General features: G+C 38.3%; 1 protein-coding gene across 1 annotated transcript in view; it reads left to right on the top strand.

Moving 5' to 3' along the window:
* Positions 1-26781, top strand: part of LOC129364067 (nuclear factor of activated T-cells, cytoplasmic 3-like) — a 53023-nt gene extending 26242 nt beyond the window's left edge. Inside the window, 7 exon segments of the mRNA XM_055036481.1 lie at positions 3543-3742; positions 4244-4416; positions 4826-4966; positions 8455-8510; positions 8913-9039; positions 11577-12638; positions 24186-26781. Coding sequence (XP_054892456.1) covers positions 3543-3742; positions 4244-4416; positions 4826-4966; positions 8455-8510; positions 8913-9039; positions 11577-12638; positions 24186-24262 — 1836 coding nt within the window. The 3' untranslated portion in view covers positions 24263-26781.
* The last annotated feature ends 216 nt before the right edge of the window (positions 26782-26997 follow it).

The following is a 26997-nucleotide window of genomic DNA, read 5'->3' as shown; positions in this document are numbered from 1 at the left end:
TACTTGCCTCAGCGAACTTGGGCCTGTGGGTCTTGTGACTGCAATTAATGTCACTGTGGTTTAATATAACAACTGATTTCTATCAGGCCTGATTTACCCCCGGAGCTTTCCTATTGAGAGGAGAGAAGACATTTAAAAGTGCAGCAACCACCCTTCTGTGGTGTTTTACACTCATCCCTACGTTTAGTATGTGGTGGAAGTATGGTTTAGGAATGTGGTATAACTCAAGAATGTGTGTTTTGTGCATTCATGTAGAAAAGCTTTCATTAACTTGATAATTCTGGAGCTCAATACATTTTTGTTTACATATTCTTTGAAGTTTGCTTATACCTTTGATTAAAAGAGTTATAGTAATATCTATTAGATTTTATTTGTTACATTTCACAGACAGGTAAATGGCTGCTTAGTCAAGTTATTTACTTGGGTTGTGAGCCTACAGCCAGATGTGTTACAATATTGGCCAAAAGCAGTGATGGTTGGCTCTCTTTTTTTGGTTTCTTTCCAGTAATGGTGCACAGGGACAGGTGGGGGAGGGGTAAAGCTGCCCTAATGTAGGATCTATAGAGCAATCGAAAACTCAATTTTGAAAACTCAATTGACTCTATGTAATACCAAATACCAGCTGTTAGGCTTTGAAGCATTTGCCATTAAACATGTTTGGTATGTAGAATCAAACAATACCATGCAATACAGTAAACTCTTGTTTATATCCCTGTAACAGTTTTGTTTTTACATCTGTCTGTCCTCTTCCACAGATCCCAGCTTTCTTTTAATCCTGTGAATAAACTTGTCTTCATTTAAAGCCATGCATATACACACCAACACACATGATGCGTAATACAGACATGAATACATTCAAACACGAGTCAGGACTTCATGTTCTGACTCCAACAATATGCAGACGTGATTATAAAACAGGAATCGACAACTCAAAGGGCTGTTGATTCTTGCAACCTGCTATTTCTTTGAATCCAGATGTTTCATTTTGATGATCTGTGTGTTTCAAATCAGGTTGGTATGTTGACCTTTGGATTTATTACTTTGTCTGACATAGGAGCACACCCTAAATTAAGGAGATCTGCTACTCTGCTTAGTCTTTCACATCGATTGATCACTATACTCTTTTAAAACTCATTTAGAGTAAGTTATAAAGGAGTGGTATCATATCTGAATGCGACAATGTTATGCTTCAATGGGTTTAGTTAAGATTCCATTGTAAAATGATAGTTTATATGTTTCATGTAATAATTTGTGCAGTTTAGCATTTCTACCACGATTTATTTCACTCAGTTACTTTACATATTTCTCATTAATAAAAAGATTTGTAGGTTAATCCATTTTTATGTATGCTCTGAACGTATTGCTTTTTTATGGTAGGACATAGGCACCCCCATGCTGAGATGTTAACTTTTTTTGGCTCGTCAAACTGTTTTAGAAACTATTCAGAAAAATGCAGCAAATAAGGAACACGGACTACTAAATGTTGAAATTATGTCTGTAGTTTGGGCTGCCAAACGACTTATTTCTAGCTCACCACCTTTCTGTCCTTTCATGCATCGATCATTTTCCACCTAACACTGACACCAGGGTGTGTGATGCAAACTGGCAGGGGTAAAGCGCCAGCAGCCAGCTGTGGTGGGATTGAAGCTTGGCAGTTAAATGTGGTGAAATAGCAATGAAAGGCCTTCTTCTTCTTCTCTGTTAGTGTCTATAAGCTACCCTGCATCTGACTGGGGGTGTGGTCACTTCAGAGCAGTCCGGTGTGAGCATGAATGTGGGGGGATGCCATCCTGCTGTCACAGAGTCTTCCAAGTACAACATTACAACAGTGGTGGGATTGTGTGGCTTGCGTGTTTGTTCTGTCCTTCTGTAGAAGAAAGGTCTTGTTCTTCTTTCCATTTTCCTTTAGTTTTTTAAAAAAAAAATTTTTTTTACCCAACATGCAACAACTTTGCTCCATAAAAGATTTTCTTCTCTGGAAAGTTACTACAGTGGCAGCATTCGGGGAGGAGAGGAATACTGCTGCTTGGTGCTCATTTTCCAACCATGTTGGCTCAAGTGAACCATTGGAAATCTTGATGACATTCTCACTGGCATCTTTGCCATAGAAAGAAAAAAATCTTTAAGTCAGACCTGACAGAATGAATTGAGGACTGTGCTTTTTTTTTCTTTTCTATTAGACGACTTGGTAGTCTAATAGAACTTATTTTACATGTGATAGAAATTCCCTTTCTCATTAAACGATTCAGACATCCATTCATTTTAAGGAGTCTTCTGCTCATCTGAGACTGGGTCGTAAGAATAACAGACGTCCCAAGGTGTTAACTAGTCAGACGGGACACACAGTCCCTCCAGTGAGTTTTGCACCTTTCCCAGATTCTTCTCTGTGTGGAAATAGAAATTCCTTCTTGTTAGAAATGTTATAGCTCGGAAGTATGGTGTCATGATGCTACTATTGTAAAGTACCATATCAAGTGTTATAGTTTTTGTGTCATGTCAAAATACGACACAAGAACCTCAAGTAGTACTTTGACCACCTTGAGTAGGAATTATTGTTTTTGATAACTGATAGAAGCAGATTAGCTATAAGGTAGAGCTAATAGACCAAAACAGAACAGAAACTCAAGCATATTAATCTTTGCTTCAAACACATAATATTGTTGTCATCCATTCCATGGGATTGCCACAGCACAGTGGGCTCCCTCCAATCCACAGCTGCATGCAAACAGACTTGGCAGAGTTTTCTTTTTTTACTGCGAACTGGATCTTCAGCCAACCTGTTCTACCACCATAGCCACTGCCACCCACGCCTCAAACACAATGCTCAAAAGGAAAGGGAAGTCGAATATACAGATTGAGCTGTTCATGCTGCTTTTTGTTTAGCTATGAAGTCAACATAGGAACATCATTCTCAAAGTATCCAGGTTTTCTGACTTTTGGTGCAAGTCAAAAAACAGGAGTGATTTGCTTTCTATTGTTGTACCAAGTGATCAGACTAATTATTATTAGCAATACAAAGTGATAACAACAGTGGTGACATTCTAAATTGTATTAATTTGGCACAGATGGGCCATAAATTTTTGTGTATGTGAAAATATCTTCAATGAAATACCAACTACCAGATATGCACTCAAATGATTTGCTGTGGCAACTATTCCTATGTTTTAAATACACAACGGACATATTGTATTTTGAATTTGTTGACTAGCCTCATTTCTTCCCATGTGGAATTCAAACTTCAAGGTTCCTTGCTTTTTATTTTTACAATAAAAATTTTACTGCAAATTGGCAGTTTTAATATCATGACATATTTCTTTTTAGAAGCTATGTTTTTGTAGTTTTAAAACACTTTGACAGTGTGTTGGTACCTTGGAAATATGTTACTTTGGAAAATGGTTCTTTCTATAAAAGGTTTGAGAACTTGTGTCCTGAAACAGAGATAGGTACAACATATGTGTATTCTTTTACACCTTTTGTGACGTCAAGCCCAAGGACTCACATCTGTGTATTTTCTTTCTCTCCCTCCGTCTGTTGTCGTTTAGCTCACTGGCTACAATGACAAGCCTGTGAATCTGCAGATGTTTATAGGAACCGCAGACGACCGCTACTTAAGGCCACACGCCTTTTACCAGGTGCATCGGATCACCGGGAAGACTGTCGCAACGGCCAGCCAAGAAATCCTGCTTTCCAGCACCAAAGTTCTTGAAATCCCTCTGCTTCCTGAAAACAGCATGTCAGCCACGTACGTGTCGGAAGTAAAAGTTGCATTATAAGGCTACATGGGCTTACCTCCATAGAGGAAGGGCTAGCCAAGGAAAAATAAACACCCTTTTGGTCATAAATGTATGCAAGGTCTTCCTAAGTATATTTCATAGATTTTCTTAATTTATACTAACATAAGGGTTGGTTACACAAGGAAATTTACAGGATTTCCTTTGGAGCATAGAAATAATTTTTATTTATATAACTGTGACCTGTTACAGCTAAATATATATATTTTTTGTAGGATCTGGTTCCATTTACAGTGTGATTCATAGTATTTTTCACGGTATAGGATTTCTTATTTATAACTGTAATAAATTACCCTCGCAGGCAGTTTTAGTTGCCAATCTCCTACTGGGTTTGCGGGCTATTTTATCACCCAAAGGCTTTTACAAGTACTAACTAAATATGCCTGAGATGCTTAACATCCTGATGGTGCTGTGCAGGGCCAACTGTTTCCCCCCTCCTTCTTTCCTTGCAGTATTGACTGTGCTGGCATACTGAAGCTGCGGAACTCTGACATCGAGCTGCGGAAGGGGGAGACGGATATAGGACGAAAGAACACACGGGTTCGCGTGGTTTTTCGAGTGCACATCCCTCAACCCAACGGGAAGGTGTTGTCCCTGCAAGCTGCCTCTATTCCCGTGGAGTGCTGTGAGTGTCCACTTTCTGTTGTATTCAAATACTGAACAATATTTATTTAGAAATTGTCTTGATTAGAATGTCTAATATAAGACATTTTAGCCAATGGAAACTTAAATGTCATGTTCATCCAATACATATTTAATGAAGATACTAAAGTTAAAAGCAGATGTTTACTGACACCATAAAAATAAATAACCTATTTTTCCCACTCTGATTGTCAGACCAAAGGTTTCTTGTTTCAGCTAATATTTATTAAACCATTAATATTTGCTAAATGCTAGAATGAAGCATTGTTTTGCCTTCTTACATTCAGAAATACACAGAACACACAGTGTATTTAAACATCTGTTTTCACTGACATAGAAATTATAATGTGAAATTTCATCAGCTATTGTTGAACTTTCTGGATCTCTCCCAGCCCAGCGTTCAGCTCAGGAGCTGCCGCAGGTTGAGAAGTCCAGCCTCACCAGCTGTCTGGTCAGTGGGGGTGAAGAGATGGTGATCACTGGTTCCAACTTCTTCCCAGAGTCCAAGGTTATCTTCCTGGAGAAAGGCCCTGGTAAGAAGAGCTTGTGCAATATCTTTGCTTACAGTGTCGTTCCAAGATGGATGGTCATGCTAAATTTTTTGTTAGGAAATATTATATGTGTAGTGACCTTCATTAAATGCCTTAAATAAAATGTACATTAGATGATGTTCGGTATTTTAAGACTGAAAAGTATTAATGGAAACATTACCCCTGACTTGTTTTTTGTTCTTCATGACTGACAGTTCATGACTTGCTTAACAGATCAATAACATTGTGTCTTTGATGTCACATTTTAATTTAAATACTACAGTGATGTGTAATAATCAGTGTGCCTGGGGCTCTTCCTTGTGGAGTTGCCATGTTTTCCCTAAGCCTGCATGGGATTTTTTGTAGATGTTCCTGTTTCCTTAAGCAGTAAAGACATTTGTGGAAACAGAAAACAAGATGTACCAGATCAGATATGAGCTATTACCTATTACAGTTAATCAACAATTGATTTGGGTTTTTTTCATCTGGTTGTTTGTTAGATTACCTAAAACAAAAGTACAAAGGAGGGTTCATTAATTCCAAAAGTGATTAAAATTTGGTCAGTAAGTTTGTTTTCCTTAGTTTATAGAGGAAATTTTGAAAGAAATATTTATAAATGTGTATCAACTCTCTATTTTACATGTTAGTGACTTTTATGCATCACCTGAATGGGTACTTGTTATCCTTAAAAGCTGATTTTTATCTGTTAACAAAGCTGAAGAGCTGAAGATTAGCTTAAATCCCTTGTGATATTTAAAGATATTTTCTTTACCCATTCTTTAAAAAAGGACGTGGAAGAGTTGGGTGGAAATTTTAAATGGATAACATTTGTTTAACCAGTCCCTACCTGCCCAAGGTACTTTTGTGATACAGAGCAACAGTTTCAAGTTTGCACATGGTAACAAGCTGAGTGGTGTTCCCTTTGTGTGCGGGTGCTGTACTTTAAAATCGTCTATTTAAAAGATCTGCCCTGAGGAATGTGTTCAGGGCCTTTTCAGGAGGAGCAAGTGAAGCATGGCAGGCTAGAGTAGTGAGTGGAAACCTCTGAGAGGCGCTTCTTGGTTTGGCAGTAACTTGGGCCCCATATTGCATGAACTCATTGGACTGTGAAAGAGACAAAAAAAATGTGAAAGTGGATGGAAACGCTCAATGGTTGCGCTCATTACCTTTTCTGCAGAAAGACACTGCTTACCATTGGTAAGAGAAGAAAAGAAAGCAAAATTGACAAACTTTTTTTCTCTACCAGCTTTGATAATGCAATGAAACTACACTAACAAAAAAAATCAAGTGATTATGGAGTGACATTAATTTCTTCATCTTAAATGCAACACATAAACCCTCAAGTTAGATTCTCTTAAGGCAATTAGCCAAGTTTTTTTTTTTTTTTTGTCAACAACGTTACATCTACAGTGAAAAACAACTGGATACAGTATAGGATTTGGTAATGCATTTCACTAGATTACAAAGTTTTTAAAACAAAAACACAAATAAAACCCCATATAGTGACCATCGTCACAACAGGTCATAAGAACTCACAATAAATGGCAAAACAACAAGGATCAATGGGTTTCTATGTGATTTGTTGGCTTTTAAAGGAATGCTTATGCTGGATTAGCAGGCTTTGACTGATTCTGAAACTTTTTCATCTACTTTGATTAACATTTTCTCCTAATGAACAATGCAAATTGAGGGCAGTAAAGAAAATATCATACAATAAAGAGTGTTTTGTTTGGATATTATTCAGTGATTTGCATATTTTTGAGCCAGAATGTGACTCTGGCTATCCACCAGCAATGATGGATGCTAACATAAATGTCAAGACTGAGGAAAATGATGACAAGGACAATGACGCAAGTATCGAATGCTATGTTTTCTACTCAGATTTACTGCCAGTTGTCAAAAGGTGATATAGTGAAAAATCTTTATTGACATGCTTTAACCATTTACTAGTCATACCAGGTTTTCAATCTTAATTTTTTTTCTACCTGTAATTCATAGTTCAATTTTGTTTTGGGGACGGGGATTAGAAAGAAGATAATTTAGTTTAAGTTTTTTCAAAGAAATAATCAGACAGTGAAAAAGAATAAATCATAAGGGAAAGGAAGATATGTGGTATAAGTATGAGGATTTAATGCTTGAGGGCCCAAATATAAACTGCCCCAACAGTCGGGGTGGATGTACATTACTTAAAATGTTAGTCTCGAAAAAGATTACCATGTGAGTTACTTGACTTTGTAGAACTCTGAAGTCCATACTTGGTATAGGTCTTTGACTTTTACAAGCATGGCTGTTTACGAAGAGTCTGACTTTAAAGGCTGACGGTGACTACCTTAAAGAGTGACTAATGCAGCAAGGGTGCTGTCTCATTATAAAACCTCTATTTTATATTTTACAACAATGTTTTCTCTAAGATTTGTTTGGGTTTTTTTAGCACAATGGGGAGTACATTCTTTTCCCCAGTGAAATCATAAAAACAGGGCAGTTTGACGATCCAGGTCATTGTTTTACTGTGGTATGAGGTTCCTGTTGGTGCTTGTTGTCTGACAGAACATGTGGGCCCCTTGCTGCTGCCTGTTGAATGTCAACAAGCTGTGGAGTAATAATGCATTGCTGTCAACTGTCAAGGTCATTGCTCACTGAAAGAAAAAAAAAACTGTCATCGACAAATTAAGATAAATTCTCAAACGAGATGATGTGTTTGAGGTTTGAACTACCTAAAGTGACAGGAGATTACTACATCCAGGTTTAATTTTCAGGTAAGAGCATCAGCATTAGCTTAAATTTTGGAATTAGTGGTTCTTGTAGCTAGCTTAACGGCTTAAATACAACAGGCTTGCAGTTGGGTGTGCATTGTTTAATCTACATTTGAACTAGGCATCTCTGCAGAAATGTTGCAGATGCCTCACGGTGGTATTTGGGGGAATCCTTTTGGTTTTGTGGAACAGGCCATGCAGGTGCAGAATATACATAGTGGAACATGTGAGCACCATGAAAAAAAGGGAGGCATCTGCAAGTTTATTTACTTCAGCTTAGAGGCCAATCCCTCCTGTAGCTGTCAAACGTTTTATTCCTCTCAAGGCTGCAATGACGAATTTCTTCCAACCACACAGGAATCCTGTTTGTGTTTTCATCCCAGCTGCTTCCTTCAGTCACCTCGAAGATGTTTCTCCAAATAATAATGTCCCTCAGAGGAGACCTTACATTTTCAAAGCACTTTTCCAATGCTTACAACATTAAGTTAAACAGGCACAGCAAATAGTGGGATGTTTTTGCTACTTGATTCATATTAAATGGCTGTTAAAATTTCTCTCACTTACACGGTAAAAGACAGAAAAAATTAGAAATTGTTTCTAATGTCTGTAATCAAATTGGATTTTTTTTTTTTCCAAAGAAACTGTTTAAAGTTAATCCTAATAAAACTGTGATTTAATTTATTTTGACTATGGTGAAGGATTTTTAATGTTTTTGTTTTTTGTTGTTCTTTATTTTAGATGGACGACCTCAATGGGAAGTTGAAGCAAAAATAATTCGTGAGAAAATCCAAGGTGTAAGTATTTTTTCTTTACTTCTGTGAACGTACATTGGGTTTCTTCAATCTGATGTTTTTCAGATTTTACTTTTAATATAAGTTGTCCAATAAGGAATGTAAAAATAGGATCATATATACACAATAATTGTCTTTTTATTCAAACATAATTTCTACATGTCTTTGTAGATTTGATTTGCTTTTCCATTTCTACTGCAGAGATTTTTAAATTACTTGTATTATATGCAAGTGGCACAGAAAAGAGATACTTTTTTTTTTACTATAACTGAGAATCTGCATCTTAATGTATGGGTCAGTACTTTAGTGGGACAGCACAGTACTATATTTGTATGTTGAAATATATACCGTGATTCATGACTAGAAAACTAAGTCATCAACGTGTTTTTTGTGTGTCTCTTTCAGTCATGCATTGTCGTGGAAATCCCTCCATACCACAGTAAGACTGTGACTTCAGCTGTACAGGTGCAGTTTTATGTCTGCAATGGAAAACGGAAGAGGAGCCAATCACAACGCTTTACCTACCTTTCAGGTTGGTTTGGAGGAAACAGGCATGATTGAAATGAATTTGAAACTCCTGAAGAATCTCGAAAGATTATGAAAATAATGAGCAAGCTGTTTGTAGGTGTTCGCGTTCTATATCCGGCTGTACAGAAACTTCCAGGTTCATTTCAAAATGCGAGACTCAGAGCAGTGTTGCCATGTTGCGCACTTCTCCACATGGGTTTGTGAGCATCCTTTCTGCTTTGTATCTCCAACTAAAATACAAGTATAACTCAATACATAAAAATGTAATTAAAAAAGATAATTTATCTGATCATGCACACAAAATGATTTATGTGTTGCATCTATTTCTGTAGATTTTGATGATTATAACTTGCAGTTGATGAAAACCCAAAAATACTAACAGGAGTTTTCACCATAATTGGGCATGCCATAATATATCGTATCATTTCTATGTTATAAAAATGCTTTTTTTCTTCTTTTTTTATGGAGTCATATTCTAAGTTTCAAAAAAGTAGATTTAGAGCATATTAATCAAAATTAACAAACATAAACATGACGTGTCATTCCATGTGTAGCGAATCTATGTAATGTCAATGTTTTGCTTTTTGAATTCAATTAACTAAATTGATGATTTTCTAATTTATTAAGATGCACCTGTATTATTGTGGCTTGGATAACAATCCTCCACTAACAATAAGTTTAACACCTACCAACTGTTAATTTTCTGACACTCACAGTGGCATCTTGTTTTTCTTTCACATGCACCGCTGCATTTTGTATTTTGTTTGTGTTATCCAGGAAAACTCCACTACACACAGAAACTCTGTTGTGATCATTTTGCAAAGTCGACACAGCTTTGGGTACTTTGATGTGTGATTGAGCATCACTGATAATTTCATTGAAGTCAAACGAGTTCGTTCTTTTCTTTAATATTGTTATTGTTTTTTTTTTTTTTTCCTGTTAAAACCAGTCAAACTGAAAACACTGTTGGCGGATTATATTGACATGTGAGCATTTTGTGCAACACATCCAAACCCTGACTTTCACCGCAACAGTGCGTGTATTGTGTGTGTGTGTTTCTTTGTATGTGTACAAGCGGCCTTGCCCATCCACCCACCCAGCCTTTCTTTTTGCAAGCACGCCCACTCGTCACAGGCAGTTCCTGTTTTCCCCGCTGACAGATCAGTGCAGCCAATCAGAACATTGTAGATTAATGCTGTTCTGTCAGTCAAGCTGGGTCGCTTACACCGCTGGTGTCACCACGGACACCGCCTGCTTTATTGTGGCAAGAGAAAAAGAGAAAAAGAAAGTCAGCCAATCAGTGGTGTTTCATGTTTCATCATGGGTTCCACTACCAGGAGCTTGTCGCAAATAATATCTATTTTTTTAAAGAAAAATTTCCAAGAAAAAATTTCAGATTTTTGAAAAAAAAAACCTGTTTGTTTTTATTTTAATTGTTGCTTTGAGTTAAACTATGAATAACCATACTTAAATTCAAAGTATCACTCTTTTTCCCCAAGCCCTGTTTTCATATTAAATAAATTGTGTTTCGCCTTTTCCCTCGGTTCCTAAGGTCTATCAGGGTGAGAAGAGGGCACAGTCAGTGCACTCATTTGTTTGTTTCAGTGTGATCTTGGCTGGGGGGGATTCAGTTCCTCATCCCACACATTTCACATGATGGCAACCAGACTGACTACATATGCTCTCTTCTGATTCAGAGCTGGATAAAAATAAAACTTGTGGTCACAAGGCACCAGATTGGGAAATAGGTTACCGATTGGCATAGCAGTGCTCTAAGCTGTCACAGTAAAGAGGAATGGCCCCATTTACAATGAAAATGTCAGTCTGTTTTTTCGCAGGCTGTTTTAATCTGGAATGAGACCTATTTTGCTGTCACATATTTCAGAGACTCGTCACTGTATCGAGGTCCTTTTTTAGGTTTTACTGCAGAGCTTTTCTATAATAAAATTGGAGTAAGGGAATCAGTGGAGGATGAAACTCTCCCTTTTATGTTTACTAAAATCAAAGAACTTGAAAGATTCATAGGTTATATTTCCTCTTTTTTTTCTTACAACATTGAAAGTATTTCACTTGTGGGTGTCAGTAATACTCTTGAAGTCTTGCACCTGCAGACACTTCCTTTAAGAAATAACGCATTTGTGCATTTGTTTGCTCCTCTGTTGGTTTTGCTGTTCTATAATAAATATTAATTTTCCATGTTTTTGCATAAATTGCACATTTACTGTATATGTTCAGATTTTTTGTTTCTTATTCCCTTATCAAAAATTAGTAATATTGTGCACAGGACTGTGAAATGATATCGAAAACTTCAGTCTACTTTGAACACGCCACACAGCCATGCACACATTAAAGTTGCGCATCCTGCTCTTTTTGACACCACAGCTTCTCACTTTGTCCTCCAGCTCACCCACGTTCAGAAGAAACTGCCTTTGTTTAAACATAAACCAGGAATGGATAGAGTGAAAGCATATAATACAATAAAAAGACACTGTATGGTATGAGTGATGTAAATGCAACTCTTTTTTCTTTCCTCCCTTTCAGTGATGGTGAAACAGGAGCACAGAGACGAGCTGGACCTCACTGCCGTTCCTCCCATTTCCATGCCCTTGGCACATGCTCCCAGTCTGGTGCACCCTCAGCTGCCTTCTCCTGATCAGGGCCACCCATCGGACAACCTTCTGTCCAGCTCTCTTCACAGCCTGGCCACGGGCTCCGGACCTGGCCTGCTACCTCTGCCGGGCCCCTGTTCCTCCCTGAGCTCCCCGCCTTTCCAGCACCTGCCTCACCTCCAGGGTCACAGTTTGCATCACCCCCCTGCAGACTGCCACATGACGTTCCACCAGGGCTCTGCTCCCGCTCCTCCCCAGCCCACCTACCAGCCTTTGCAGCACAGTCCGAGTCACAACCTGTCCTTCAACGGCCAGCCCAGCCTTCCTTCTCAGAGCTACGAGAGGATGCCCTTTCAGCAGAGCCCCACTGCGGCGTCACACTCAATAGGCCTGGGAATAGTTTACTCATCCAGTTGCTCCTCACCGTCTGCCCTTTCATCCTCACCCACCAATCCCATTGTTGGTTCCCCTCAGAATCATCAGCCTGTAATGATGTCCCCGTCATCCCCACACCTCCACACACTCGGAGGCTTCCACTGCTCTCCGAATCCTAGCCAGGGAGGCCATCCCCTAAGTGGGCAGCACTCCTCGCAGATGCAGAGAGGTCTGGGATACCACCCAGTAAGCCAAAGGTCAGCTTCCTGTCCCACACCGTCCACTGCCCCCCCACAACGGATGATCCCCTCTCCTCATTCTGGACCCTCTTCTCCTCAAGTCCACCCTTTGCCCTACCAGTCTCCCCCTTCATCCTCCCCCACCTCAGCTGGGAGTCCTCTGGGGCCCCTGCAGCAGCATTCAGGACAGCCGTCTCCACAGGCCACAAGTCCAGTCATGACCAGCCTGTCCCCTGGAGCTGTGGGGCCACTGGTTCATCCGCTAAGTCCTCAGGGGCCATTTCCCTCTGAAGGGGAGAGGCTGAATATTAAGCAAGAACCGGAGGAGAGGGAGCCCACCTTCCGCTCCATCGGCCTACAGGATATCACTCTGGATGACGGTAAGAAAAATGGTTTCTGAAAACAAGAAATTTTTACTCTGCCAAAATTAAACACCTTCACACACTGAGTTATTAAAATTTCAAACATAAAGGCAGCTTTACATAATATCCACCACATTCACACACAAACTCTTAAGGCATTGATACAAATTTTAAGACAATCTTTTCTATTTATTTAGATAATTTTAACTTTTAGACGTCAGAGCTGCTTTATATGGAATCATCATAACACAATTTAATATGATCAACCGAGTTTAAAAGGGCAGTGTTGTAAAATAAACTTTTTTGAACTTTGCATCATGTTATAATGTTATTCCCTCATCAGAAACATACCTGGAGTGTTAAACGCCTGACAGAGGAACGGTGTTGTGATCAGCCCCGGCTCCAGAGGAGTTTAACAGGGGGGGGGCATCGACTTATTTTAGGGGGACAAAATGAATATGAACATAAACGACATCATCAATAGTCTGCAGGCTACTTGTTAACAATTAAGGTGCTGTATTGGCATTAGCTCGTCATCATTTAGATAACATTAGCTGTATTGAACAGTATCACTCAACTCAGTCGGTTAGTTTTGGGGGAAAAACTGCACAAAGTTCTTTGCGTTTTGATGGTTTGCTGCATGATTCTATCACACATCTGCAGAGCTCTGCACTGCAGCAGCAGGTCTCCGTGGCACGAGCATCTCAGCGTTCATGTTGCGTTTAAAGGTGGCTTGGAAAAACAAGTTATCACATGTTAACAACAGATTAAACAGTTTTAGCTGCTGAAAAAAGAAAGTGACAGAGGACACAGATATGGGAAGCCTCTATTGTGTCAAATCTAAATAGGAATAACAGAGAGTTGACTACTTCATGGTAAAAACAACAAACGGCTTCCAGTCCAAGGAGGGCACGGCTGAATCTGTGGGCAGGCAATGCACCCCAATGCCTGCCCATGCCGACAGCCTGGGCAATATGATGTTTGAAGGCCAAATGTTGCAAAGAGCAAGAGCTTCTTTAAACCAGAGGTCAGTTTCAAGGTATGAAATAGAATCAGATTTCTCTAAAGTCATGATTGATATTTGCAGCATTTTATATCAATTGAAGTTAACATAGTTACTTGATGTATAAAATGGCACTATGCCTGTAGTACACATGGTGCTGGCACTTTAACACGGTACGTTACATGTTCAAATTTAATGTAAGTATATATCCCTTTCTTTATGTGTAAGCCTCACCTTGTTGGCATGTGAAGCAGTTACTATTGTTGTGCAAAATTATTGAATGGAAGGTGATTGGGCTCCTGTGGCTGCAGAAGAATCCTAAATATTCTTGGCTCCACTATCTAGAACATTCATCTAGAGGTTTTATTGATTGTTCTTACACTTTTTCTAGATTGACCGTAGAAAAAGTGGGTTAATCCAGTGTTTCACCAACTGTACTGTCTTGAACTTTAACATAAGTTCATGATGAGGCCTGAACTTTGTAGCTCTTGAGTGTTTTACACAGACCTCAGGGTAATCTTTCTTCCTGAAGATCAGTTACAGAACTAATATTTACCTCTTATACATAATCTATGGCTGTAGGCAGATGGAGTCAAGATTATTTTATAATCCTCTTCAGCACTTCAAATATCTTCCATCTTAGCATCTAGAGATGTTTTAGTAATGCTTATCCCAGCTGTTAATCCGTATTTGCCACTTTGGATTACATTGGGAAACATATTACAACTCTTTAACACCTTTGGTGTTAAAGAGTTGTAATATGGTGTTAAAGACTTGCATCAAATTTGGGGGCAAGTTAAGAAACAGATTATTTTTCTGTTAAAACAACCAAAATACTTTGTATCAAAATGTGATGTAGCTACTTACTGTCAAAAAGAGCAAGAGTTAGAGGTCACTGTTACAACAAAAAAAAAATCTTCCATAGTTAGCTTAAGAATCAACCATTGGTCCATCTTTTCACTTTGTTGTCTTTCTGTCTCTGTTTTTAACTAATTCTGTTTGTTCTGCATAAACCTTTGGTTTTGGCAGAAGTTATTTTAAGCTCTGCTATCTGTGAAAAACCATAATGTCTGTCTGAAGCAAGGGACCGTCAAGGGATTAGGTTTACCGTATAATATGCGATATGTGGGATAAACATGGATCTGGTGTCAAACAATACAGAGAACCAGTTGTTGTGATTTCAGTTTACTGAAACCTTGATGTCTGATAGCAGTGATAACATTTGAACTGACGTTGCAGAGCATAGTTGTATTTCAAGCTTCATTGCTGAGGGGCCTGTCACCTGGTATTGGGTATCATAGACACAAAGAGGAGTGATAGCTGTAGTATTACATTAAATAGCCAATGACATATGCCGGGATTTTGTATCTCTGCCAGCAATTTGATAATTAGTTACACTTTAAAACTTAGGTGGCTTCTCGGTTCCAGGGAATGGAAGTGCATTGCATTATTTCTTGCTACCTGCAAATACTGCAGTATTTACGTCATGTGAATGATCATGTTTACATGTACATGTGATTCCCATTTAGAACCCTAATTAGAATACAGCTTCTTTCAAACTAGAAAAATTAAATATCTACTTATGGTGTATTTTAATAAGAGTCTAGAAGATTAAACATTAATTAGTACCCTGGTGAGGCTTTGCAGTATAGGGTGTTATTGTGTATTAGCAGGGGTCAACCTAATGAACATAAATGTGCCAACAACAGGTCTCATGTGAAGTACCAATGTTCAGTGGAGTGTATCTGCAGTCCCTTCATTTTTTTCTCGGTTCACCACCACAGACAATCTATTTAGTTGGCATTTTAAATGAGACAATAGAAAGTGGTGCATAAAAGAAAAGGGATTGGAAAGTGATGTAGATTTTTTCCCCTTCTTTTCTTACATTTCTTACAAATAAAATTCTGAAAATAAAATGCATTTATTTGACCCTCTTTGCACTGTTACCCATTAAATCCAGTGCAACCAGTTGACTTAGTAAATGATGTCCTCCATCATGTATAGGCAGCTATTGTTTCAAGGTCTCCAAGATCACCACACTTTTCAGTTTTATATATGTTGAAATGTGTAAAACAATATTTCATTTTCGTTCCCTGTCACACTTCTGCAATGTTTGTTTATCATGAATTGGAAATTCTCTATTTAGTGTCACACGAGCCTTGAGATTCATCAAGTGTGGGTTTGTGCACTCCCCCTCTTCTCCAGATAAAGTTTGCAACACAGTTCACCTGGGAATGTAAGATCTCCCTTTGAGTCTTGAGCTAAAAATAGTTTTCTGTGCCAGTCCAGTTCCGTAGTCCAGATTTTTAACGTAGCAACAGGAAGCTTTGCACAGCTCTGGGTTTTCAGAGGTTGTGACTATCTCTCTTAATTAGATCGCATTCACTCCAGTTTGGCAGAGAAACAGTTCAACATGGACCAAACTTGGAGGAAATATAAAGCAATTCTATAGCGACTAAAACATTACATAGAATTATAGACATAGATCCATGCATTTAATCAATTTTAGAATAAGAAGAAAAACAGAATGCTAGAGATATTAGCACTCTGAATCTACTATCATTCAGCTCACTAAAAAGTTTGGATGAGGGTTCAGGATCTTTGTAACATGAGGTTTGTGAAGGCGACTCGTTAATGGTTCAGTTTCTGTCGAAGCTTATGTCAGATTTCCAGACAGGATGCTCCTTCTGCCCCAAGTGCATTTGAAAATTTCCCTTTGAACATTTTTGTTAAATCAAACTCAAAACACAATTGTAGGCTCATGCCTGTGGTATGAGACTGAGCTCTACAGTTAGTGCAGAAAGTGCTCTGGTTAGCAAGCAGATGGCCCTTGTGACGCACACCAAAGCATGCTTGAGATGTGTGTGTCAGTGTGTGTATGAGAGGGTGGGTTGTGTGTGTGTCTGTTGATTTGATGTTTTCGAGGTGTGTGTGTTTGCGTGTGTCCGTGTGTGTTCCCAGGGCAGAGCACACAGGAGGTGAGAAGACAGACTGATAGACAGATGGATAGACAAGTTCAAAATCCAGCTCCGCTGCAGGGTCACTCCGCTGAGACAATCAGTCTGAAATGCACTTGGTGGATAAAAGAAACATATTTTTACTGCATGTCGATTCTGAATTAAGAGAGATTAGTCTGAATTAAATAAAAATTAACAAGGTCGTGGATATTCTTCTTTGCTAAACTTCAGGTGGAGAACTTCATTTTCTTTATGTTTGAAAATGAAGCATAATGGTTCCTAACAACTGCTGTCAGTTTCTGTTTTCATCTTTATTTCTTGAGGAACTTGCGCATGAGCACCCTGCCTAATCTGATTGGAAATATAAATGAAGCAACACCGTGAAACATCAGAAATGTTGCTCGTTATACAGGCTAATTTGTTATGTTTATTTTTTTCTCCAAAGTAGTACTTTCAGCTCAGTATCATTCTGTAGTTTTATTCTGGTAGATCTGGTGGGTTTTCTGTTTATTTGTGATGATGTTGCCTCCTTATACACTAAACATGATGCATGATTGCTGTAAAATTAGTTAAGCAATAAGTGATCAAATGTTAAATGAAGTATATATTTAACTTATAAAGATATAAATAAAGTATATCTTTAGAATACTTCAATATCTGAAGATGTCAAATAAATTATTCAATTTCTGAATGTGTAGAAAGATGGTAGAATTATAATAGAAAAGTAATTTTTTATCAATATGAACTTGTATTTAAAGGTAAAGGCAATTTTATTTATATGGCGCATTTTTCAGCAACAAAGCAATACAAAGTGCTTTATGGGTTTAAATATTGAAACAAAAAATTAATAATCTGCTTGCAGGTCTCTTTGGTGTGATTATCTGTAATGCAGGAGATAAATTACTGGTTGTTTTGTTAATCTGCTCAAGTATATATATATATGTGTGTGTGTGTGTGTGGTGTGTGGGTGTGTGTGTGTGTGTGAGAGAGAGAGAGAGAGAGAGAAACCAGTTAAAATAAGAGGCTTTGTGCAGCCATTAATCAACTAGGCCAGTAATAACATCGAACTCCTCATTTGATGACAGAAAAAAAAAACTGTGGAAGGAAAATATGTTTCCATTAAGATTTTCTGCTGCTCTTTAAAAACAATGGCAAACATTTCTGGTCTTTTTTCCCCCCCTTTTTAACAAGTGGAAAAGGATTTTGTGTCGTGTTTCCACACAGTTTAAAGTACATATATTGCAGAAGTTTTCGCTGAATCCAAAAGGTTTGTGCAGAGAAGTTGCCAGCAGTTTTTTTTTTTGTTATTTTTTTTAGGCAAGAGAAGTCCGGAACTCCCTCTGTTTGGGTCAAAGTCATGTTTTAACATATTTTACACATTTTTCATAACAGAAATTAACTGAACAGTGTAATGAGAAGGAAAATGTTTTCTTTCTTTTTTTTTTTTGCCTCATTTAATGTTTTTGAATGTATAAATCAGTAGTTTTAGTGATTAAGTGCAGAATTGATTCAGAGGACTGAAATGGGTTTTGCTGTTGACATGTTTTTGTGTGTAAAAGTAACATTATCATAGAATCTTGTGGCTGTTTTTTGGCTCCAGTTTGGTTTTAACAAACCACTCCTGTTCAAAAACAGTTCTGAAAGGAAGATTCAAGCAGCAACCTTTTTTCTTCCTGGAAGATGAAACACTGGTGTTGATTTATAAGCAAAGTGTTGCCTGTTAAACTTTCCAAAAATATTTCAGCTTATAATCCCACCATATGCATTACTTGGTATTTTGCTGTTCAGGCTCCAGACTTCCTTCTTAAAGTTGCCATCTAAGTGATATTTTGGGGTGGAACAACTTTTGCGTCCCAGATCAAAGGCTGGGATTCTTGTGAATCGCTTACCGTCACTTTAAATGGGAACTCCACGAATGATTCAGAGATGAGTGACTTTGAGAAACCGACTCTGTGATGAGCTTTTCTGCTGTGCTCTGCATCTTTGCCCACTCACTTTCTTAGCCCAAAACTGGAGTTAAAGTAAATAAATAAATAAAAAAACTGGGAACATAAAAAGAGATCACAGAATGAAGTTCAATTTATTGGCCAGATGTTTCTAGAGAGTGATTGCTTCTGAGGAAATGTGTGCATGTCATTACAGGAAGCTGCAATTGGAAAATGTTTGCTTTGATATTCCCTCTTGCAGGGTAAACTCAGACTTGTTTCTTTTCTCTTTTCCCTGTGCACAACAGTTTTCCATTGTGGCATGTTGTCTTCATTTGGTGGAGTCAAGAGTCAGTCAGTCTTCATGTTATTTGCTTAAGCTGCTCTGCCAGAGTAATGTTGTTATGCCTGGTTGAGGGAACTTTTCTCAGTGTGTCATAGAGGTTTATGGTAATTGCCCATTTTCCATTTCAACAGTAGATGTGTTTATTTTACTGGATGTCCGAATGTCTTTTTCACTTCTGTTTTGCATTAGGGAGATCTCTCCCATGAGCCCCTTTGAGATGCTCTTTAGAAATGTAGGGGTGAAATTACTCATTTGCCGTGGTCTCCTTCTAGATGTGAAACTTTGGTTTGGAGAAATTAAAGGAACCCATGAAACTTCTCCTTTTGCTCTGGGAAGATTTCTGGATGTATTGGTTTCTAGATTTAACGATCTAAACTGACTGAATGCAACCCGTTTTCCAGGCTTGTTCCGGGTTATGTCTTTATTATTCAGAATTTTCTTCCATGCTGCTTAATACTGCAGTTTATTCTTCCCTTACTCACTGTGAAGGAAAAAAGGTCACTCCTGCTGCCAGTGAAAAATGCGAAGTGCATGTCAAGCCTTGCAAAAACATTTTCCTATTTTATTATTTTGGAACCACAAGCTCATAGATATTGTATTGACATTTATTGTCAAAGTATAACACAAACAAGTGTATACTTGTGAAGTAGATGCCAAATATATTTTATTTTAAATCTTAAAAGTGTGGCATGCATATACATTTAGCCCCCATGAGTCAATACTTAAATTTCCAAATTTGAAGATCTGTAGACTTCTTTTTAAAATCAGTAAATCTCTGACAGACTCTTAGTGAGATTTGTGTCTCTGTCATTCTAACACATGAATAAACTTTGGTCTTAAACTGAAAAGCACCACCAGAGCATGCTGCCGCCACTACCGTGTTTCACAGAGGGGGTGATGTGTTTGTAGCATTTTGCCAAAAAATTTAATTTGTGGTCTCATCTAACTGCTTTCTTTGTGTGCTGTGTCCTCTACATGGGATTTCCTTAAGTAGCACAATTTACAGAATACTTTTTACTACTTCACAAGTTTTGAGGGTTTTTTTAAAAGATTTTTTTCAGCACTAGAGATCTTCATTGTCACTGACTAGACAGGAAATGGGTGGAAAGAGAAGAGCTTGGGGAGGAACATGCAGCAAAGGTGTCAGGGTGGGAATCGAACCCACAACCTCTGTGTTTCGGACAATAGGCTCTGCATTTGGGGCGTTCAGTCTATTTCTACACTATTCCCGGCCCGTCTGGTGGTTTTCTTTGTCTTCATTGTGCTGTTTGTTCTCAAGTTACAGCATAACTTTAATAACAGCTAATTACACAGAGTTATTATTCAAGGATGAAAGTGTTTTTAAAGCTTATGTTTCCCTTCCACTTCACTATTGTGCTCTGCTATGTCTTAAAGATGCATGTGAAAAAGTTCAATGGCTGATGCAGTTTTTTTGTTTTTTGTTTGTTAGTTTGTTTTTTTATTCTTTTTTTCCCAATCAAGCATTTTCAATCTTGTGACATAAATGATAAACTTTTTTTTTTCTTTTAATCCAGAAAAGATTAGACATTTAGAAGTTCTTGGTTCCCACTGAAAGGACCAATCTGATGACATCCTACTAGCATATGTAGTAGTTGTAGTAATAGTCATTGGCTGAATGCAGATATATATTTTGTGTAGGGAGCCCCCCTGCCAGTCATCTGCAGAGGATCTCCCTCCGGCTGAGACATTCAGAGCCGCAGTTACTACGACGGGCAGCGCTGAATCACTGGTTTTCTGTTGCACTGTCATGAACAGTACCAGTAAACCCGAGAAAACGCAATCAGCATATGAAACCGGTGTAAAGCTGAACTCGACTCAAAGCTCTCTTTCACTTCTGGATTCCTGATGTGTGGAGCTCCACCTTATATTGAAGTGCAGAATATCTCAGTCACATTAAAATTATTCTTTATTGAGTAAAAAATTATTTTCAGAGAGACGTTTTTAAAAATCAAAATGTTTTAATTAAGGTAGCTTATTGTGAGGTGATGAGTTTAAGGTTTGGGTTTCACTGACAGGGAAACTACGAAAGTAAAAGAGATAAACATCCAGGCCTTTCTGGCCGCTTCGAGACTGAAATGAAAATTCGCCTCCTTTCTAACGGCCCCAAATCAGATCATCCAAATTTGCATTTAGCGCAGCTGAAATCTCGGGAGTGGAAGGTACGCGAAAAGGTTTCTGACAAATCATCTGCAGAACCTTCTGTTTGCACCTCGTTTTATGAGAAAAGCCAATGAATCAAATCGAGAGGAATTACTCTGACGTTGCTGTTGATGGAGTCATGGGCTTTCGGTTTATTTAATACCAATTGGCCTGAATTGGCCTTCTCTGAGTGACTGTCAGTCCATGGGTTAATGTTTGCCTCTGCAACAATCTGATCAGTACGTTTTCAGCGGAAAGTGATATGTTTTTGCAGACGCCCACTTAATGTCGGTCTGTCACACTATGCTTCGTGTCGCTCATATTCCTGTGGTATTTCAGCAGATTGACTTCTATGACCTCTTGTACAGTTTACCATGTTGCGCTTGAACAAATCAGAATATCTCTAAGGAGCCTTCAGGAACCAGAGTTCTGAAAGGTGCTGCATCGTATGGCACGGAAAGCATCACATTGTTCAAATTTTCTATTTTCACTCATCTCATTTTGGGTAAAATTGCATAAAATAAGGCAATATCCACCAGCCGCTGCTGTTTAAAGGGCTGCAACTTTAGAGAGAAGCCTAGATAAGGGAAGCGCAGCTCTTAATTTTTTACAGATACAGCTGCTTTGTCGCTCGGCTGCATTTCTAACAGCTGTAAGATTTAGTTTATTTTGAGCCCAGCTGCACCAGTCGCCTTTTCAAAAGGTCACGGCCTTTAAAGGAGATGTGTGCTCCTCCATCACAGTTTTATTCTAACCCAGAGAATAGTGTGACAAATTGGCAAAGTGGCGTAGATTACATCCCCATGTTAGACTGCGTATGTAGAGGGAAATGTTTGCTTCGATAGTTGCACGGTTGTCTCGTAAGTGCGTGGTGGTTCTGCGAGGGTGACAATGTGTGTGTGAACATGGTTGACATGGGAAAGGAAGAGCCTCCCACGCTAACAGGATGATGTGAGTGATGGTGGCCAGACACAAAAGCAAAGCACCAAGAAACATAAATAATGCACACTGAGGCGCTAAATAAAAGGAGTTGGATGCCTGAGCAAAGGCTTTAAAACTAATTTGAAAACTGTTAGAGTGATTTTCCGTTTAAGCACACAATGAAATGGTTTGACTCCGAATATGAAAATTATTGCTCTTTTAAAAGTCAATAAAGCCGCTCCAAGGAGTTATTCGGTTTCTCACTTCGCCAGCGTTTTGCTTTGTAGTGTAAATTTAAATATGACTTATTTTTTCTTCTGAGTCACTCCCTGGTACTTTTTTTTTTCTTCAATTAAGTTACAGCGAGAGGTTTGTTTATAATAAAGAGAGGAATGTCTTATTTTTACGTCATGGCGGAGAGATTTACAGCTGCATGTTACTGCCATGTCTAAACAAGTCTGCCTGTAAATCTCTCTGTGCCAAACTGGGCCAGAGGTCTCTACTGCACCCTCTCCAAACCAGTTCACCCTGTATGATTTCTGCGCTGCGTGACTGACCTTTTATCGTCACACTTAAGGCTCTTGGGGAAACCACATGAAGAAGTCGCAGCATGAAAACCAAACACTTTACATGCTGTCACAGTGGAAGCGAGAAGATGTTTGCCATAAGTTTCAGCCAAATGGGATTCTTCTGTCTCTCAGTCTTCTCTTATCTTCTTTCCCACGTCAAAGTATTTCATGTTCATTTACTTCAAAGATGTAGTTTTTTTTATTTTATTTTATTAGCTCTCTGCTCTGTTTCTTGTGGTTCTGCTCTAAGCACCGAATGGAGGAAGCAGATGGAAAACAATCGCACATGCTGGCTGAAAAGCAGACAGCAGCACAGAAACGGCCTTATCTGGATTTTTTTTTTTTCTTTTTGAAATTCAAAGTCACTCACTGAGTCTGGAGTAATTAACCTCGCTGTGCCTGAGTGCCTCTCTCACATTAACGACATGTTGTTTTTTTTTTTTTTTTTTTTTAACCAATGAGTAGGTTTCACACAGCTCCTCAGCTGTGCTTGAAAACCCTATGAAAGGGTCTTGAGAAAATGCACCCAACCACTGTTAATAAAGTAATGAACAAGCCTGCTGCTCCTGCTGTTCTTTTAAGAGTCACTGGAATAGCTTTTCTAACAGGACTCTTGGACTCAATCAGTTATGCGAGCTGGCTGGCACAACCTGTGAATGGAGTAGTTTGTGATTATATCTCACGTCATGGCAAATGACTTTGCGACCTCTGAGTTTGCCACTCTGTTATAGTTACCCTCCCCTCATCCCCCCATTTGATCCTGAAAGGATTCTGGTGTGGAACTACACTGCCCTCTGCTGGACAGAGACTCTCATAGCTCAAGGCTTTGCTTTGTGTGAAATCTACAAATGAATCTGTTAGAATGTCATTGTTGCTTATTTCGGCAGTTTAAACAATTAGATATTTATAAAAAATAACAAAACAGAAACTTGCTAGGTTGCTGGATAGAGAAATAAAAGATGAAAAGAATAAGATAAACCATGAATCAACATTTGATTGTAAGTATATTAATTGTTTGCAGCAATGTGACAATCATCCAGATAATTGACACCTTTCTGAAGGAGGGTAAGGGGGGGTCAAAGGTCATTGCTAATGGAAGTGGCTGTATGTATACCGGTATTTTAAAGGAGAGTTGAGTGGAGGGAAAAACTAATGGAAAAGGTTACAAAAGCAGGAATTACAGCAGTATTAAGAGGATTGTAAATGATATCCTATTCTCTGGTTCGGGGAGTGTCACTAAGTATGAATGCTTTTTCAAAGACCAATAAACTTTCATTTTATAAAGAATACTTGCTACTGGAACTGGAAGATTATTTAAATATCCAAAATAAAATCACAACCAAAACCAATAAAAACAAAATGAAAAAACCCCACTGACAACTAAAACTTAAATAGAATAAATTATGAGGTATCTGTGAACAATGCTTTTTAATCTTTAGAATAGAAATTATTTTATCATGTGGTTAATTGATTGTTAATTGTGGCAGAACAATGTGTCACTCATGTAACCTGTTGGTTCACGATTTGTCTTAAAGTTTGTTAGAGTTTGATTTGTGAGCGAACATCAAAAATCCCCGTTCCAACAATAAATACCTTTCTGACATCTTTAAACTGTTTCTGAAGACGGCTTGGAGCGCTTTTAAATTGTTTCCGTGTTTCTGTTCTTGTTTCTGTCTCTCCACAGTAAATGAGATCATCGGCAGAGACATGTCCCAGTCCCCCGGCGCTCACGGCCCTCAGTCGGCGCACAACCATTCGTAGCTCAGATCTTTGCCTTTTTTTATTTTTTTTTATTTTATTGTGGCTCATGCAGCATCACCTCCAGCTGTTAAACCCTGCAAACGCCGATCTGGAGAAGACTGGGGAAAGACAAAGCCACGTTTCTCCGTTTCTCAAGCATGATGTCTCTGATACCGATGGAAAAACACACAACTTCACACAGATGTAGAGCAGAACCATGCTCAGGACAGGGCAGACATGCAGAGCTGGAGCAGTTCTATTAAATTTTTTTTTATTTTTTTTGCTTTTCACAGCTGTGTGTAGGCTTCTATTTGAACATCTGTCCATTCGCAGCTCAGCTGTCTTCCTGATGGTCCGCTTGAAGTTCCCAATCCTCTTCTCGCCAGCGTCAACTTATGAATTGACGATGCAGCTCACAGCTGCAGGGATGCAGGGCTGTGCATCCCACTTCTTCAGAAGATCTTTTTTTTTTTTTTATAATCCGAGCAAACGTGGACACTTACTAACATCGATTAAAGAGAGAAAGAAATTTGAGACTTGGATTTGCCATACAATTAAATCAAACCTTCCAGTAGTATTAAAAGAAGTTTCCCCCTAAATGACGAAAGCGGTAACGGTGTTGGAGTTCAGCAGCTTGTTTTCCTTCTGCAAAATGCAACATTCCTCAGACTTGCAGCTGTGTAAGTATCTGTACAGTAATGAACCCCGTTTCTTCCGTTAGAACTGTTTTTCCTTTGCTTCTTTGAACAAATGCCTTATTAAAGTTTAGCAAATCTGAAATGTAGCACAAGCTTTTCTTTTTGTTTTCTCACCAGACGTTAAGACTGAAGAGTGCTTGTTTTGTAGAAACAGATGTGCTTCTTTTAGATTTATGATTTCACAGTAAGATTATTTAGTGTTTTTTTTATTTTTTTGACAATTCATAGAGGGTTTCTAGTTGGTCCTCAGAAATGGAGCTCTCTGCCACTAAAACTATTCTCCTCTCAAATGTGCCTTTGATTTCCTAACGCATCATGCTTTCAAATGACAGCCGACTCAGGCGTCGATGGAAAATGTTCTGGCAAAAATTGTGAAAGTATTTTATATATAAAGTGGTCTGTATATTGTATTTACGTAAAGTCCTCATTTGTGAAGAACAATGTAAAATCCTAGAATCCAGACAGCAAAAATCTGGACATTTTGGGGTCTTCCAAACCTTTTCTGCTTGCAACAATCAATGTCTGCTGTCTACAATCAGAGTTCTCTTAAATTGTTTCCACAGTTATATGTTGCTGTATTTATTTTGTCTCCGACTCGCGTAAATATGCAGCAATAAGTAATCCTCCAGGAAAGAGCAGACTGACTGATCCAGATGCTGGTCGATGATTTCCACTGACTTTTTATTTTTATTTTTTTGCCTTAAGATTGATGGTGGTTTGAAGTCAGTTTCCAGGTGAAAATGATTCTGCTATGCATTGATAATCTGCTTAATGCCTTTAAAAATAATAATTAAAAAAAAAGACAAAAAAATTTACCTTGATGCCTCTAGAAGTAGATTGTAGGTTCAGTAGACTCATAGATGCTTGAATTGAGGACACAGCATAGGCATCTTCATGCAGTTGTGTTTGAGGATGGATGGTTGCTGCTTGAACCAAATTTCTTGTATATATGACAACTTTTCAACAACAAAAGCACACACGTTTAGGCTATGCACACTATAACAGCAGCAAATGTGAGGTAAAGGTCTTGTAAAGAATGCCTTTGGACTCCACATAGAAGAACTCAGGCTCTCAGAAGAAGTGAATATCATGTCACGTGAACTATGTAGGACGCCTTAACTCCTGCTTGTGAACCAGTTGGTCTGAGTTCATTCCCTCCCCCCCCTTTTTTTCTTCTCCAAAATGACTGAGACTGATCAATAACAGTTATCAGTGTTGTACATTTCAGGTTCACAGGGTCAACCAAATGGGTTGGGGTGGGAGAACAGAGATAAATGTTTGCATTCAAGTCAATCCTGCAGCTTGAGAGACCCGAGTCCACAAACGAACGAAACAAAACCAGCATCGACAATAAACTCTGAACTCCGGCTGCTGTCCTTTTCTGCCACAACCAAAGATCGAACAATTTGTTCCTATTTTCGATAAGGCTGCAAAGACTGTACAACTCTATTTTTGATACTTTCAAATGGATATGGATGTCATTCCTAAGAGGTTAAAGACATTAACAGGTGTCTGTGGAAACTATATATATATATAAATATATAAAAATATATTTATATATATATAAAACTTTGTAAAATAAAAGGGAAATACAGGTTTTAGATGATGTTTACCAAGCCTTGTATTGTCATTTCTTGTATATTTTGTATGTTAAATGTTTTGTAATTTTTAAGACTGCAGTGCTTTTTTTTTTTTTGTTGTTGAAATTATTCAAAGGGAATGATACCTTGCATCATACTGTAGGCTCTAACGTAGTGTATCTCAATAAAACTGAAAACTAACTCATGGCTTCGCATTACTGTTTCCCTGAAAGCAGATTTTGTTTCATCCTTTGCCTTTAACACGATTTCTTCTTCCTGATTTTGTTGATTAAGAATTATTTGTATAATTTATTTTAGTCTAAAATACCAGAATTCGCACATAACTATATTTTTCTCTGATGGCATCAATTTTATGATCAGTCATTCAGTACGTAGGTCACTTTTTACTCTAGTAATTTCTTTATTGAGTATAAATGTTAGTGTGGTTCTTTGGGGTTCTCTACCCACCACTGCTAAA

This window comes from Poeciliopsis prolifica, unplaced genomic scaffold, assembly GCF_027474105.1.
Source record: "Poeciliopsis prolifica strain line A6 unplaced genomic scaffold, Auburn_PproV2 SCAFFOLD011, whole genome shotgun sequence".
NCBI classification, from domain to species: domain Eukaryota; kingdom Metazoa; phylum Chordata; class Actinopteri; order Cyprinodontiformes; family Poeciliidae; genus Poeciliopsis; species Poeciliopsis prolifica.
This window is presented reverse-complemented; position numbering and strand designations above follow the sequence as displayed.